The sequence below is a fragment of the Panulirus ornatus genome, chromosome 47 (assembly GCF_036320965.1).
Source record: "Panulirus ornatus isolate Po-2019 chromosome 47, ASM3632096v1, whole genome shotgun sequence".
NCBI classification, from domain to species: Eukaryota; Metazoa; Arthropoda; class Malacostraca; order Decapoda; family Palinuridae; genus Panulirus; species Panulirus ornatus.
The window spans coordinates 6306948-6324970 of record NC_092270.1 but is presented as its reverse complement, the minus strand read 5'-3'; the positions used below and the strand labels follow the sequence as shown (position 1 = coordinate 6324970).

Genomic DNA, 18023 nt, shown 5'->3' with positions numbered 1-18023 from the left:
TACTTCCCATGTATTCCCTGCGTGTCGTAGAAGGCGACTAAAAGGGAAGGGAGTGGGGGGCTGGAAATCTTCCCCTCTCATTTATTTTTTTATTTTTATTTTCCAAAGGAAGGAACAGAGAAGGGGGCCAGATGAGGATGTTTCCTCAGAGGCCCAGTCCTCTGTTCTTAACGCTACCTCACTGAGGCGGGAAATGGCGAATAGTATGAAAGAAAGAAAAAGTATGAATTATGTACATGTGAATATATGCATATGTCTGAGTGTGTATATATATGTATACATTGAGATGTATAGGTATGTATACGTCCATGCATGGATGTGTATGTATATACATGTGTATGTGGGTGGGTTGGGCCATTCTTTCGTCTGTTTCCTGGCGCTACCTCGCTAATGCGGGAGACAGCAATAAAGTATAATAATATATATATATATATATATATATATATATATATATATATATATATATATATATATTATCCCTGGGGATAGGGGAGAAAGAATACTTCCCACATATTCCCTGCGTGTCGTAGAAGGCGACTAAAAGGGGAGGGAGCGGGAGGCTGGAAATCCTCCCCTCTCGTTTTTTTTAATTTTCCAAAAGACGGAACAGAGAATGAGGCCAGGTGAGGATATTCCCTCAGAGGCCCAGTCCTCTGTTCTTAACGCTACCTTGCTAACGTGGGAAATGGCGAATAGTATGAAAGAAAGAAAGATATATATATATATAATTTATGTATACATGTACACATGTATATGTATATACATGCGTGCGTGGCTGTTTCCCGTATCAGCAAGGTTGCGCCAGGAAGCAGATGAAGAATGGCTCATCCACTCATGTATATACATAAATGCCCATATCCATGTACATACACAGATCTTTACATATATACACATGTACATATTCATACTTGCTTGCCTTCAGCCATTCCTGCACTACCCCGCCACACAGGAAATAGCATCGCTACCCCCTGCTTCAGCATGGTAGTGCCGGGAAAACAAAACAAAAAAAAAAAAAAAGCCCACATTCATTTACAGTCTCTAGCTGTCTTATGCTTAAAACCACTGGTCCCTTTCCATAATCAGGCCTCAAAGACCTTTCCATGGTTTACCGCAGATGCTTCACATGCTCTGGTTCAGTCCACTGACAGCACATCGACCCCGGTATATCACATTGTTCGACTTCACTATTCCTTGCATGCCTCTCACCCTTCTGTACTCACCCTCCTGTATGTTCAGGCTGTGATTGCTCAAAATCTTTTTTATTCCATCCGTATGGACTTCACATGGCTTACCAAACACGTACTAGATGATTTCCAACTTATGACCATCCGTACATATGACTGGAAAAAGAATATATCTCGTTAAAATAATGAAATAACTAAGAACCTTATATAAAAGTTCAAAAGAAGCTACTGACTCATATAATAAAGGTGGTTAATAAAATAAATGAGATAACCATGATAAAAATTGAGGAGGATAAAACATTTGATATTTAGGTACACAAATTCTACTTGCTGTGCTGATGTATATGCGACTTGCATCCTCTTCAAGATCCAACTGGTATGTCTGAGCGTATGTTAGTGAGGGAGTGTACTTTAATGCATGTTAACAGTTGGCTGACATTTTACTACTTTCATAGTAAGTACTAAAGGCTAATGTCATTTTCTGTTTTCTTCAGGTTGCAGACTTTGGTCTTGTGGCAGACCTGTTTAAAGCCGTCCCGGAAATGACAGAGAAGTTGTAAACAGCCAGATTGGTTTATTGAATCCTGCTGGAGTGAAAGCTCAAGTCTTAGTAATGAAGAAATGTACCTGCAAGGGCAACTTGTTGAAGCAGTATATAGCTTTTATTGAGGGATTTTGTTCATAAATGGATTTTAAACAAGATACCAACTGTAATACTTGCACAAAATTTTTTCTGCTCTGATACAGGTTAAATATGTATATAATATTGTTTTGATGGGAAACCAATGTCATTTGTAATGCGTAAACTGGTAGAATGTTTCCATAAATACAGTTTGTTAAAGGCCATTACATATTTAACATTCACTAGCTTTTTTCACATTTTGCTTAATCAGATAAATTATGAAATAAATGTAATATTTTAATTTTCACTTTGAAATACATGACACAATAGAGAATAAAATCACACCTTGAAATGTTACACATAACATCAATGATAAATAATTGTAGAGTCCTATCTTGTCTTGTAATCATGAAGGGATAATACTCTTTTGTACATGGCCTCTGTTACTTGAAGTTTTTCTGGGTCATGGCAATGTTTCAGTATTATCTTTAATTATAGTAAGATTCTGATAGTCAAATATATGTAATGGTGTTGCACATGTAATTTAGGGCTTCCATTCTGAAGATGAAATGTTAAACATTAATGAGTGATGTAGTAGTCATCTCGATGTAGTTCATGTTGTTTTCAAGCTCACAACCTTCAAATGGGCAGGAGTACTAGTTAGCTACATTGGTAGGCTGTGGTGGGTCATTGGCTTACACAGTCTACCAATGCAGTTTACAAGTACACCTTCCCACTTGAAGGTTGTAAACTTTAAAACAATGTTACCCATATTGGTATGACTACTACATAACTCTGTAGATACTCAACACTTAATCTTGCAAAAAGTGGCCCTAAACTACATATACAACAGCAACGTAAAATTGGTGTCATTCATTGGCATCTTACTGAAAACATAATACTGAAACATTACCATGACCCCTACAAGACTATAGGGTAACAGAGGCCATGTACCTAAGAGAAAATAATCCCTTCATTAAAGTACAGAACAAATGAGAACTCTACACTTATTTTCAAAAGCACCCCAAATGACCCCTCTCTGCATTCACACATGTGGAGAGACCTTAGGTGTTTTATAATTTAGTCATTTTGACCAGTGAAAATAATTATAATTCATTTTCTGATGAAGCATAACATGATAAAAAAAAAATGTTAAATATGCACTGGCCTTTATACATAAAAGAGGTTTTCAGTTAACTTATGACATTGTTTGGTTCATGAAATGAAGTTGATCAATAGTGGAAGGGAGAAAAAGTATGATAAAGTTGCAGAATTTATTTTATGCTGTTAATGGAAGCTGTAATATTTCTGTGTGGTTTTAATGCCATGTGAATCAATGCAATACATTTATTAAGATTTCTAGTTTAATAAAGATTAATATATAGTTTACATACCTCCACCATCCCTCAGTCATTTTCTTGTCTATAGTTTACATACCTCCACCATCCCTCTAAGTCATTTTCCTGTTGTCTTAACCTCATCTATTACAACTGCTGCCAACATGAAGTAGCTAAAGTTAAAAAAAGGCCTAGATATCATATGTTGAAGTTCTTTTGTGGTGTTAAGGTCCTGAAAAATACATCAAGGTTACAACAGAAACATTACTAGATGATTTTTGAAAATTATCTATACAAGATAATTAAAAAGAACTTAAACAATATGGTACATAGGGGTCAGCATGCTATTAATGGACTGAACCAGGGCATGTGGGGTAAAACATGAAAGAACAGTACAACTCATTGCCAAGAAAGTACAGTATAGTAAATAAATAGGGAGGTACAAAAAAAATCTAAATTGAACCTTCAACACTATTTGTGCCCAAAAACCAACTGGGTAATTAACATCTGTACCTTATATCTCAACATTCAAAGCATGATTCATAATGGTTTAAACACAAATAACAATGCCCCATCAGTTAACCTATTGTTGATTTGCCTTACAAAACCAATTATCTGACATTCAAAATAATGGTTCTAACATTACAATAAAGATGGAGCACTTGCTAATGACAAAATCAGTACTAGCCTATACAAGACTTTCAAATATGGATAATTTTGTATGCATTCATGTTTACTGCAGTATCAAGTTCAAGTAATTTCTAAATTTCAAATTTGTAAACTTTATAAAGAATACCAAAGTTACAGTGGGATGAATTAGTCAAAGATTTCAAAATACATTAATATGACAAAGTTTTAACATAAATCCTCAAAAAACTTTTGACCTAGCAATATATGCCATACCTGGTTCATTCTCTCGACAGGCGCATGCATGCACAAGTAGCTATACCCGCTGATGTGTTGCAATCTCCACCTCATTTTCTCTCTCCTACCTGTCAATACTGACACTAATATATATATATATATATATATATATATATATTTTTCGTATACTACTATTTGCCATTTCCCACGTTAGCGAGGTAGCGTTAAGAACAGAGGACTGGGCCTTTTGAGGAAATATCCTCACCTGGCCCCCTTCTCTGTTCCTTCTGGAAAATTAAAAAAAAAAAGGGGGGGAGGATTTCTAGCCCCCCCCCCCCCTTCCATTTTAGTCGCCTTCTACGACGCGAAGGGAATACGTGGGAAGTATTCTTTCTCCCCTATCCCCAGGGATAATATATATATATATATATATATATATATATATATATATATATATATATATATATATATATATATATATATATATATTAGGTAACACCAAGAATGGAGGACCGAGCCTTGGAGGGAATATCCTCACTCGGCCCCTTCCCTTCTCTGTGACTGAGTCACAGAGAAGGGAAGGGGCCGAGTGAGGATATTCCCTCCAAGGCTCGGTCCTCCATTCTTGGTGTTACCTAACTAATGTGGGAAATGGCAAATATGTATAAAAAGAAAAAAATATATATATAATGTATATACATACATACATATTTTCTATATATATATATATACATACATATATATATATATATATATATACACACATACATACATCATGATCATAGCCTAGAGGTAATGCTCCCACCTGCCACGCAGGGGTCCCTAATATATATATATATTTTAGGTTGATTTGCCTTACAAAACCAATTATGTGACATTCAAAATAATGGTTCTAACATTACAATAAAGATGGAGCACTTGCTAATGACAAAATCAGTACTAGCCTATACAAATGACTTTCAAATAGGGATAATTTTGTATGCATTCATGTTTACTGCAGTATCAAGTTCAAGTAATTTCTAAATTTCAAACAAATTTGTAAACTTTAAAGAATACCAAAGTTACAGTGGGATGAATTAGTCAAAGATTTCAAAATACATTAATATGACAAAGTTTTAACATAAATCCTCAAAAAACTTTTGACCTAGCAATATATGCCATACCTGGTTCATTCTCTCGACAGGCGCATGCATGCACAAGTAGCTATACCTGCTGATGTGTTGCAATCTCCACCTCATTTTCTCTCTCCTACCTGTCAATACTGACACTAATATATATATATATATTTTTCGTATACTACTATTTGCCATTTCCCACATTAGCGAGGTAGCGTTAAGAACAGAGGACTGGGCCTTTTGAGGAAATATCCTCACCTGGCCCCCTTCTCTGTTCCTTCTGGAAAATTAAAAAAAAAAGGGGGGGAGGATTTCTAGCCCCCCCCCCTTCCATTTTAGTCGCCTTCTACGACGCGAAGGGAATACGTGGGAAGTATTCTTTCTCCCCTATCCCCAGGGATAATATATATATATATATATATATATATATATATATATATATATATATATATATATATATATATATATATATATTAGGTAACACCAAGAATGGAGGACCGAGCCTTGGAGGGAATATCCTCACTCGGCCCCTTCCCTTCTCTGTGACTGAGTCACAGAGAAGGGAAGGGGCCAAGTGAGGATATTCCCTCCAAGGCTCGGTCCTCCATTCTTGGTGTTACCTAACTAATGTGGGAAATGGCAAATATGTATAAAAAGAAAAAAATATATATATAATGTATATACATACATACATATTTTCTATATATATATATATATATACATACATACATCATGATCATAGCCTAGAGGTAATGCTCCCACCTGCCACGCAGGGGTCCCAGGCTCGATCCTGGCTGTTGGAGGTTTGTATGTTATATGAAGTGCGTGTTCATATGCACTACATTCACATATACATGTGGCAACATTAGTTCAGAAATTACATGTCCTGATAGTATGAGAAACACGATTTGTGTTGGTTAATGAGAGCCCAGCATCTGACACTTTTATTGAAAAACTGAAGATTCTGGTAAGTACTATCCAAAACTGTTTTGCCCAACAGATTTTGGTCCCAGCTGAAATGTGCTACATGGTGAACTCAACAGTCACGCACTTAGTCTCTCTTCAATGAGTAAAGGCAGAAGTGATTCTGCCAACAAGGGCAGTTCTAGATCACTAATATATATTTATATTTATTTATTATTTATTTATTTTACTTTGTCGCTGTCTCCTGAGTTAGCGAGGCAGTGCAAAGAAATAGACGAAAGAATGTCCCAACCCACCCATATACACATGTATATACATACACGTCCACACACGCACATATACATCTCAATGTATACATATATATACACACAGACATATACATATATACACATGTACATAATTCATACTGTCTGCCCTTATTCATTCCCATCGCCACCCCACCACACAGGAAATGACAACCCCCGCATATGCGCGAGGTAGCGCCAGGAAAAGACAACAAAGGCCACATTCGTTCACACTCAGTCTCTTGCTGTCATGTATAATGCACTGAAACCACAGCTCCCTTTCCACATCCAGGCCCCACAAAACTTGCCATGCTTTACCCCAGACGCTTAACACACCCTGGTTCAATCCATTGACAGCACGTCGACCCCAGTATACCACATCGTTCCAATTCACTCTATTCCTTGCACGTCTTTCACCCTCCTGCATGTTCAGGCCCCAATCACTCAAAATAATTTTCACTCCATCCTCCCACCTCCAATTTGGTCTCCCACTTCTCGTTCCCTCCACCTCTGACACATATATCCTCTTTGTCATTCTTTCCTCACTCATTCTCTCCATGTGAACAAACCATTTCAAAACACCCTCTTCTGCTCTCTCAACCACACATCTCTCTTACCCTTTCATTACTCACTCGATCAAACCACCTTACACCACGTCCTCAAACATCTCATTTCCAACACACCTACCCTCCTCCGCACAACTCTATCTATAGCCCACGCCTCGCAACCATATAACATTGTTGGAACCACTATTTCTTCAAGCATACCCATTTTTGCTTTCTGAAATAATGTTCTCGCCTTCAACACATTTTCAACGCTCCCAGAACTTTCGCCCCCTCCATCATCCTGTGACTCATTTCCGCTTCCATGGTTCCATCCGCTGCCAAATCCACTCCCAGATATCTAAAACACTTCACTTCCTCCAGTTTTTCTCCATTCAAACTTACCTCCCAACTGACTTGTCCCTCAACCCTACTGTACATGATAACCTTGCTCTTATTCACATTAATTCTCAGCTTTCTTCTTTCACACACTTTACCAATTCAGTCACCAGCTTCTGCAGTTTCTCAAATGATCAGCCACCAGCGCTGTACCATCAGCAAACAACTGACTCACTTCCCAAGTTCTTTCTTCCACAACAGACTGCATACTTGCCCCTCTCTCCAAAACTCTTGCATCAACCTCCCTAAAAGCCCCATCCATAAACAAATTAAACAACCATGGAGACATCACACACCCCTGCCACAAACTGACATTCACTGAGAACCAATCACTTTCCTCTCTTCCTGCTCCTACACATGTCTTACATCCTTGTTAAAAACTTTTCACTGCTTCTAACAACTTGCCTCTCACTCCACATATTCTTAATACCTTCCACAGAGCATCTCTATCAACTCTACCATATGCCTTCTCCAGATCCATAAATGCTATATACAAATCCATTTGCTTTTCTAAATATTTCTTACATTCTTCAAAGCAAACACCTGATCCACACATCCTCTACCACTTCTGAAACCACACTGCTCTTCGCCAACTTGATGCTCTGTATATGTGCCTTCGCCCTCTCGATCAATACCTTCCCATATAATTTCCCAGGAATACTAACAAACTTATACCTCTGTAATTTGAGCACTCACCTTTATCCCCTTTGCCTTTGTACAATGGCACTATGCATGCATTCCGCCAATCTTATTATAATTGCTGTTTCCTGCGTAAGCAAGGTAGCGCCATGAAACAGACAAAGAATGGCCCATCCACTGACATACACACATATATACATAAATGCCCACGTATTCACATGTACATACATATGCATATCAACATATACATAAATACACACACACATATATATCACATACTTACACATGTACATATTTACACTTGCTTGCCTTCATCCATTCCTGTCGCTAACTCGCCCCCACAGGGCGTGCTAGGAAACAGCCGAAGAAGGACCCATCCACTCATATGCACATACATATACAACCATACACACACATATACATATATGTACAAATCAACACATACATACATGTACATACACATACACAGACATATACATATGTACATATCCATACTTGCTTGCCTTCATCCATTCCTGTCGCTCTCCCGCCACAAAGGAAATAGCATTGTTACCGACTGCTTCAGGGAGGTAGTGCCAGGAAAACGGACAAAAAAAGACCACATCCGTTCACACTCGGTCTGCAGCTGTCATGTGTAATGCACTGAAACCACAGCTCCTTATCCAAATCCACACCCCACAGACCTTTCAATGGGTTACCCCAGATGCTTCACATGCCCTGGTTCAACGTCCATTGACAGCACATCGACTCCAGTATACCAAATTGTTCCAATTCACTCTATTCCTTGCGTGCCTCCCACCCTCCTGCATGCTTAGGCCCTAATCGCTCAAAATCTTTTTCACTCCATTCTTCCACCTCCAATTTAGTCTCCCGCTTCTCCTTGTTCCCTTCACATCTTACACATATATCCTCTTTGACAATCTTTCCTCACTCATTCTCTCCATATGTCCAAACCATTTCAACATATCCCTTCTGCTCTCAATCACACTTTTTATTTCCACACATCTCTCTTACCTTTTCATTACTTACTCGATCAAACCACCTCACACAGTGTCTCAAACATTTCATTTCCAACACACCCATCCTCCTCCTCACAATCCTATCTACAGCCCATGCTTTGCAACCATACAACATTGCTGGAGCTATGATTCCTTCAAACATACCCAGGTTTGCTCTCCAAGATAATGTTCTCTCCCACATATTCTTCATCACTCCCAGAACCTTTGCCTCCTCCCCCAACCTGTGACTCACTTCACTTCCTCCAATTTTTCTCCATTCAAACTTCTATCCCAATTTACTTGTCCCTTAATACTACTAAAGCTAATAACCTTTCTCTAATTCACATTTACTCTCAACTTTCTCCTTTCACACACTTTTCCAAACTCACTAACAAACCTCTGCAGTTTCTCACCCGCATCAGCCACTAGAGCTGTATCATCGGCAAACAACTGACTCACTTCACAGTCCTCATCCACAACAGACTGCATACTTGCCCCCTCTCTCCAAAACTCTTCCATTTACCTGCCTAACCACCCCATCCATACACAAATTAAACAACCATGGGGACATCACACACCCCTGCCACAAACCGACATTCACTGGGAACCAACCACTCTTCCTACTCATACATGCCTTACATACTTGGTAAAAACTTTTCACTGCTTACAGCAACTTACCTCCTGCACCATATACTCTTAAAACCTTCCACAAATCATCTCTATCAACCCTATCATATGCTTTCTCCAGATCCATAAATGCTACATACAAATCCATCTGTTTTAATAAGTATTTTTCACTTGCATTCTTCAAAGTAATGACCTGATCCACATCCTCTACCACTTCTGAAACCAAAATGTTCTTCCCCAATCTGATGCTCTGTACATACCTTCATCCTGTCAATCAATACCCTCCCATAAACTTCCTTGGAATACTCAACAAACTTATGCCTCTGTAGTTTGAACACTCACCTTTAACCCCTTTGCCTTTGTACAATGGCACTCTGCATGCATTCTGCCAATCCTCAGGCACTTTACAATGATCCATACATACACTAAATGTCATTACCAAACAGTCAACAACACAAGTCACCCCCTTTTTTTTAATAAATTCCACTGCAATACCATCCAAGCCTTACTGGATTTCATCTGCAGTGCTTTTACTACCTCTTCTCTGTTTACCAAACCATTCTATCTGACCCTCTCACTTCGCACACAACCCTGACCAAACACCCTATATCTGCCACACTATCATGAAAAATATTTAACAAACCTTCAAAATACTCACTCCATCTCCTCACTTCATCACTACCTGTTATTCCTTCCCCACTTGCCCCTTCACCAATGTCCCCATTTGTTCTCGTGTTAGGCACGTTATTTACCTCCTTCCAAAACATCCATTTTATTTTCCCTAGAATTTAATGATACTCTCTCACCCCAACTCTCATTTGCCCTCTTTTCCACCTCTTCCATGTTTCTCTTGACCTCCTGCCACATTCTTTTATATATCTCCCAGTCATTTGCACTACTTCCCAGCAAGTATAGTCCAAACGCCTCTCTTTTCTTTCACTAATAACCCTCCTTCTTCAACCCACCTTTTCTATATTTTTTTTTATTATACACAATCGCTGTTTCCCACATCAGCGAGGCAGTGCCAGGAAACAGACAAGGAACAGTCCATCCACTGACACACACGTATATATACATAAATGCCCACATACGCACGTATACATACATATACGTATCAACATATACATACGCATATGCACACATACATACACATGTACATATTCATACTTACTTGCCTTCATCCATTCCTGTCACTACCCCACCCCACAGGAAACAGCATCGCTACCCCCTGCTTCAGTGAGGTAGTGCCAGGAAAACAGACAAGAAAGGCCACATTCTTTCACACTCACTCTAGTTGTCATGTGTAGTGCACCGAAACCACAACTTCCTATCCACATCCAGGCCCCACAAACCTTTTCATTGTTTACCCCAAACTTCACATGCCCTGGTTCAGTCCATTAACATCACGTCGACCCTGGTATACCACACCATTCCAATTCACTCTATTACATGCACATCTCTCACCCTCCTGTATGTTCAGGCCCTGGTTGCTCAAAATCATTTTTACTCCATCCTTGCACCTACAATTTGGTCTCCTGCTTCTCCTTGTTCCCTATGCCTGTGACACATATATCTTCTTTGTCAATCTTTCTTCACTCAATCTCTCCATGTTTCTAAACTATTTCAACACACCTTCTGCTCTCTCAACCACGCTCTTTTCATTCCCACACATCTCTCTTACCCTTCCATTACATATTCGATCAAACCTCACACCACAGAGTGTCCTCAAACATTTCATTTCAAGCACATTCACCCTCCTGCCTCACAACCATATAATATTGTTGGTGCTCCTATTCCTTCAAACATACCCATTTTTGCTCTCCGAGATAACAACAATCTCTCCTTCCAAACATTCTTTACTGCTCTCAAAACCTTCACCCCCCCTCCCCCTTCCTTAGACTTGCTTCTGCTTCCATGGTTACATTGGCTGCCAAGTCCACTCCCAGATATCTAAAACACTTCACTTCCTCTAACTTTTCTCCATTCAAACTTGCATCCCAATTAATTTGTCCCTCAACCCTACTGAACCTTGCTCTTATTCACATTTACTCTAAGCTTACTCCTTCACACACTTTTCCAAACTCATTCACCAACCTCTGCAGCTTCTCACGAATCACTAGTGCTGCATCATCAGCAAACAATAACTGACTCACTTCCCAGGCCCTCTTATCCACAACAGACAGCATACTCAGCCCTCTCTCCAAAACTCTTGCATTTACCTCCCTAACCAACTCATCCACAAACAAATTAAACATCCATGGGGACATCACACACCCCTGCCACAAACTGACATTTACTGGGAACCAATCACTCTCCTCTCTTCCTATTCGTAAATTGCTTAGAGCAACTTACCTCACACACCAAATACTCTTAAAACCTTCCACAAAGCATCTCTATCAACCCATCATTTGCCTTCTCCAGATCCATAAATGATACATACAAATCCATCTGTTTTTCTAAGTATCTCTCACATACACTCTTCAAAGCAGACATCTGATCCACACATCTTCTACCACTTCTAAAACCCCACTGCTCTTCCCCAATCTGATGCTCTGTACATAACTTCGTCTTCTCAATCAATACCCTCCCATATAATCTCCCAGGAATACTCAACAAACTTATGCCTCTATAGTTTGAACACTCACCTTTATCCCCTTTGCCTTTGTATAATGGCACTATGCATGCATTCCACCAATCCTCAGGCAATTTACCATGGCACATACATACAATGAAAATCCTTACCAACCAATCAACAACACAGTCACCCCCTTTTTTAATAAATTCCACTGCAATACCATCTAAACCCGCCACCTGGCCAGATTTCATCTTCCGCAAAGCTTTCACTTTCACTACCTCTTCTCTGTTTGCCAAACCATTCTCTTTGACCATCTCACTTCACATACCACCCTGACCAAAACACTCTATACCTGCCATTCTAAAATCAAACACATTCAACAAACCTTCAAAATACTAACTCCATCTCCTCACTTCATCACTACCTGTGGTTCCCTCCTCACTTGCCCCTTCACCAATGTTCCCATTTGTTCTCATCTTGTGCATGTTATTTACCTCCTTCCAAAACATCTTTTTATTCTCCCTAAAATCTAATGATATTCTCTCACCCCAACTCTCATTTGCCCTCTTTTTCAACTCTTGCACCTTTCTCTTGACCTCCCGCCACTTTCCTTCATATATCTCCCGGTCATTTGCATTATTTCTCTGCAAGTATCGTCCAAATGCCTCTCTTTTCTCTTTCACTAACAACCTTACTTCTTCATGCCACCTCTCACTACCTTTTCTAATCTGCCCACCTCCCACCTTCTTATGCCACATGCATCTTTTGTGCAAGCCATCACTGCTTCCCCAAGTACGTCCCATTCCTCACCCACTCCCCTCACGTCATTTGCCATTCAACACTCAATCTCTCCTGTTACTTCCTCACACACGTCTCCTTTCCAAGCTCACTTACTCTCATCACTCTCTTCTCTCCAACATTCTCTCTTCTTTTCTGAAAACCTTTACAAATATTCACCCTTGCCTCCAAAAGATAGTGATCAAACATCCCTCCACCTGGACCTCTCAGCACATCAACATCCAAAACTCTCTCTTTTACATGCCTTTCAATTAACACGTAATCCAATAATGCGCTTTGAACATCTCTCCTACTCACATACGCATATTTATGTATATCTCCCTTTTTAGACCAAGTATTCCCAATCACCAGTCTATTTTTCAGCACAAAAATCCACAAGATCACCAATTCCATTTAAAACATTGAACACCCCACGTACAAAAATTATACCCTCAACTGCCACATTACTCACCTTCACATTAAAATCACCCATCACTATAACCCTGTCTCACGCATCAAAAGCTGCTAACACACCCACTCAGCTGCTCCTAAAACACTTTGCCTCTCATGATCTTTCTTCTCATGACCAGGTGCATAGGCACCAATAATCATCCATTTCCCTCCATCCACTTTCATTCTTACCCATATCAATCTAGAATTTACTCTTTTACACTCTATAACATACTCCCACAGCTCCTGCTTCAGTAGTGCTACTCCTTCCTTACCTCTTGTCCTCTCACAAATCCCTGACTTTACTCCAAAGACTTTCCTAAACCACCCTTCCCCTTTACCCTAGAGCTTCATTTCACTTAGAGCCAAACATCCAAGTTTCTTTCCTCAAACATACTACCTATCTGGTGTGCGTAATCCTAGACCGCTTTATACTTGGTAGTATGGTTCAAGATCAGTGAATGCTACTAATTGTGGTCTCACATCACTAGATACAATGCCAAGTACAAGAAAATACATAAAATTAAAATAATTACCACTATGCTGCCCTAATGAGGTGCTGACTGATACATCTGAGGATAATAAATACTCTATGTATTCACTATAAGCAAATGTGAGAAAGGGGTGTGGCCATCTTGTTTGGGATGACCAAGTAAAGTATAAAGGATTTATAGGTCCTAGCTGTTTGGATCAAATTACTTATTTCTTAAATGGGCACAGCACTGGTGGTGAATAACATGAAAATCTATAAAAATACTACAGTTAGCACAAGAAATGATGCATGAAAACTATACCGACTACTTTAGTCAACAACTCATTGAAATAATTAAACTCCTATGATGATACCATCATTCTCAATCACCCAAGAATTATATCCATGAAAACTGGGTACAGTTGAGTAAAATCTAATAATGTCAACAGAATGGCTGAACATGTGTACAGAGGGATGTGCAGGGTCAGGTACCTCCCTACCTTACTCCTGATGACATCTAGTTTAACAAATTAACAATATATTAAATGATGGAATACCCAATTTAATAAGAGGGATATACATCAATACATTTGGTCTAGTGGAACGGATGGTAAATCTTCTGAGAAGGGTATCTAATGGGATGTCGAGTAACTTCTTTGTGGAGGTAAGAGTGAAAATTTGTAAAGGCTTTAGAAAAAGAGAAAATGACAAGGGCAGGAAAATGGTGGTGAAAGTGAACTCAGACCCACCTTGACTGGCCCAGCCTAACTTCGACTCACCTGACCTGGATGGCTTTGCCCTGCCTAGGCCACCAATGACTGGCAAAACCCAGGAAAGACCACATTTAACTGGCACAGCCTAACCTATCTAATGGGATGTCAAATAACTTCTTTGTGGAGGTAAGAGTGAAAATTTGTAAAGGCTTTAGAAAAAGAGAAAATGACAAGGGTAGGAAAATGGTGGTGAAAGTGAACTCAGACCCACCTTGACTGGCCCAGCCTAACTTCGACTCACCTGACCTGGATGACTTTGCCCTGCCTAGGCTACCAATGACTGGCAAATCCCAGGCAAGACCACATTTAACTGGCACAGCCCAACCTAGACCATCCTTAACTAGCACAGCACAGCCTAGACCAACTATGACTGGAGAAGCCCAACCCAGGCCATCCTGGACAGCCTTGACTATTAAAAAAAAAAATTGGGTTTAAAGTTGCATCTAAATGCACCTTAAACATTACTGCACAATGCTAACGCAGCTTGAAGGGCAAAAATACTGGGTGGGGAGATGACACACACACACACAAACACACGATAAAAAATAAGGCTCTTGTTGGGCAATTCGTTTTTTGAGTTGTTGGTACATATGATTTGTGCAGTGCTGTATGAGGGTGGGCTACTCTCTGAGTACTGAATTCTAATTATTGTTAATGGTGCCCTAAATGCTGACACCTTTCTAACTGCCAGGCAATGATATGATCATGACCAATTTGTTATGCACAATCACCTCATATGCCCCAAGGAGAACAACCATAATTTGCTCCTGCAGAATGCACAATGCAATAATTGATTAGATTCCTAAATCAAATATACTGTAGTCTCCACATACATTGACATTTGCAAAATAACTTCATAACACATATAAATAAATGCTCAGTGTTTATGAGGCATTTTTTACCCATGATATCTTTACAGTGATAGCAGGTAGATGAAGTCCAACTGTGTATTTGCTTTTGAAATGTTCACGTGGTATCCATTCACTGCAACTTCATCTCTATGTTGTAGTACAATAAGTCTCGGGAAGTACTTCCAACCAATATCTTCTTTTCCTGTAGGAAGAAGTCAAAATATTTAGCATTATTTTAGGATCGTGTGAGGAACTTAATCATGCACAACTTTGGGCAAAATTTTATGATGGTATGACATGGCAAACTGGGAGGTTATAAGACCGACTAGAGGGGATAACTTAAAAGAGGCAACTATGGTGGAGTGTCTAGCAGCAGACTATTTTTCTGGAAAGTCCATGATGTGAAAAGCAATGGGGGGGAGGATATGCTAGGTTTTTTTTTTTCATTACTATCACAGGCTAGGTTTTTCACTACATAAGATAGGCTTTTGCAATTACTATCAGTACATCAGTCCCTTTCATTACTATCAATACATCTGTCCCAGGTTTAACAATAGGTACATTTGTCCTAAGTTTAAATTTTTTTTTTTTACCATCACTACATGTGTCAGGTTTAACCACTGGTACATTTGTCTAAAGTTTAAGCGTCCCAGATGTAGTTCAAATGTTGCTTGATCTTTTTCAATCCAGTTTCATGATTGAGTGTGCAACAATCACTTTTTTTTAATATTTACTATTGAAACAACTTCCCCATTTAACAAGAAATTCTTTTTTTGAGTAAAATCACATGAACTGAGTTTATTTGTGCAAAATCTAATGCAAATATTCTTGGAGCCATTACCACACAGACCCAGAGAAGCAAGACAACACTGGTCACTATACAATAATGCAGCAACAAAAGCTAATTTGTCGGGCAACGTTATGGATGATACGGGAAAATGCAACATACAAAAAAAAAAAGGAAATGTTATGGTTATTTAAAAAAAAAAAAAGTGCATATCTAGGTATGGGGGCTGTCACCTAAAGGGCACGTTATGAACAATAGGGGCTGGGAATGTTCTGTATCATTAGAAAGGGGTAAAAAAAAAAAAAAAAGATAATACGGGCAAACACTATGTACGTATAATTTGAGAAGGGTGGGATAACGGGAAGGCCATCATTATCAGTACTAGGATAATCAGTCAACCTAACCTAACCTACCACATTATGTCTTTCCATTCACTTCCCTGACCTAAACGCACCTGATTCATCAAACGAAGCCTATAAAACATAATCGATAAAAAATATGAAAGAACACCGTATTAAATGGCTTTCAGAAGGTTCACGCCATGATGTAACACCCTGATCAAAATACAACTTGAGTGAACATCTAACGTTGCCCCGCATCGTAACTACCTCTGGGAAATGGCTCATTGGGTACTTTCATTAGTCTAATGTGATGGAAAAAAAAAATAAAGTACCTGCGGTGCATAATTTCCAGCACTACAATCTGATTTGTACTACATAAGATACCTAAAACATAAACATCTACCAAAGATTTTTTCGATGGCTGCCTAACATTAAGATTTTTTAGCACTTGCTTACCTTAATCATTTAACGTACGAAGAATCTCTCTCTCTGAGGCATTCACAATGATGTCCACTGATATATATAAAAGGGGGGCAGGCTTGTTTATGTGCATTCGTTATCCCGCCATCACTCACTCAGCACCAACCCTCACAGAGGAAACGTTCACTGTTTCTGGGTTACCAAGCCACCACGGACTGAAAACGAGAGACACCACTAATTAGACACATTTCGGGGTAATAATGAATTCATGGGTCGAATTGAATACACGAATTCCGGGGTAATAACGAAAGGGTGGGTGAATTTGATAAGAAATTCACCCCATCCACCACCGTTCAACTTCCTCAAAACAAAAACAGATACGCGTCGGTATGCGCCTGTGACCAGGGACGAAACTGGCCCTCTGGTGGCAGATGGTTTCGTTCATTTTACTTTTACTCAATAGATGGCATGACAAGCGATTATTTTTGTCTGTTATATAGAAGAGTTATTTTCCTATGTAATAAAAGCCATAGCGTTAGAAATAAAGTCATTTGCAGATCAGTGGAAATTCTTACGTATGCTAAAAACAATAAGAAACGTGAGATGTGAATTATATTTCGCTTGTAAAGCTTAGACGTTTTACAACTCTCGTGCTTTGTTACACCATAACTCCATCTTTGTAACAATGTGTTATGCATCATATAAACTATATATTCAGTGATTGTTAGAGAAAAAAATCACCCATGAATATAAGTATAAAAATGTAAAAAGAACGCATACATCTGGTGCTTTTAGTCAACGTGAACACGTTTTCTAGTGGACATAATTATGTTCGGATATTTCGTGTGTAGAATAACGTTAAGTTAAACAATACTTGCCCATATCTTTCAACTCGAGAGCATAGCTCCACACACACACACACACACAACTACAGAGTCACCAACAGCGCGCCATTATAAAGGCATTGTTCTTCTTGAACAATATAAATGACTTGTCGGAAGGACTAGCCTCATACTTGATTTTATTGTAGTTGATACCTGGG

General features: G+C 39.1%; 1 protein-coding gene and 1 long non-coding RNA gene across 2 annotated transcripts in view; one reads left to right on the top strand and one right to left on the bottom strand.

Moving 5' to 3' along the window:
* wal (electron transfer flavoprotein subunit alpha wal) overlaps positions 1 to 3190 on the top strand; it is a 40035-nt gene extending 36845 nt beyond the window's left edge. The window contains exon 9 of the mRNA XM_071689581.1: positions 1679 to 3190. Coding sequence (XP_071545682.1) covers positions 1679 to 1744 — 66 coding nt within the window. The 3' untranslated portion in view covers positions 1745 to 3190. The remainder of the gene's footprint in view (positions 1 to 1678) is intronic.
* A 5204-nt stretch (positions 3191 to 8394) lies between these two features.
* LOC139763483 (uncharacterized) lies at positions 8395 to 17665 on the bottom strand. Its single transcript, XR_011716155.1, has 2 exons — positions 17018 to 17665; positions 8395 to 15635 (listed from the first exon to the last, which is right to left on the bottom strand). It is a non-coding gene; the product is annotated as an uncharacterized lncRNA (long non-coding RNA).
* Positions 17666 to 18023: the final 358 nt, after the last annotated feature.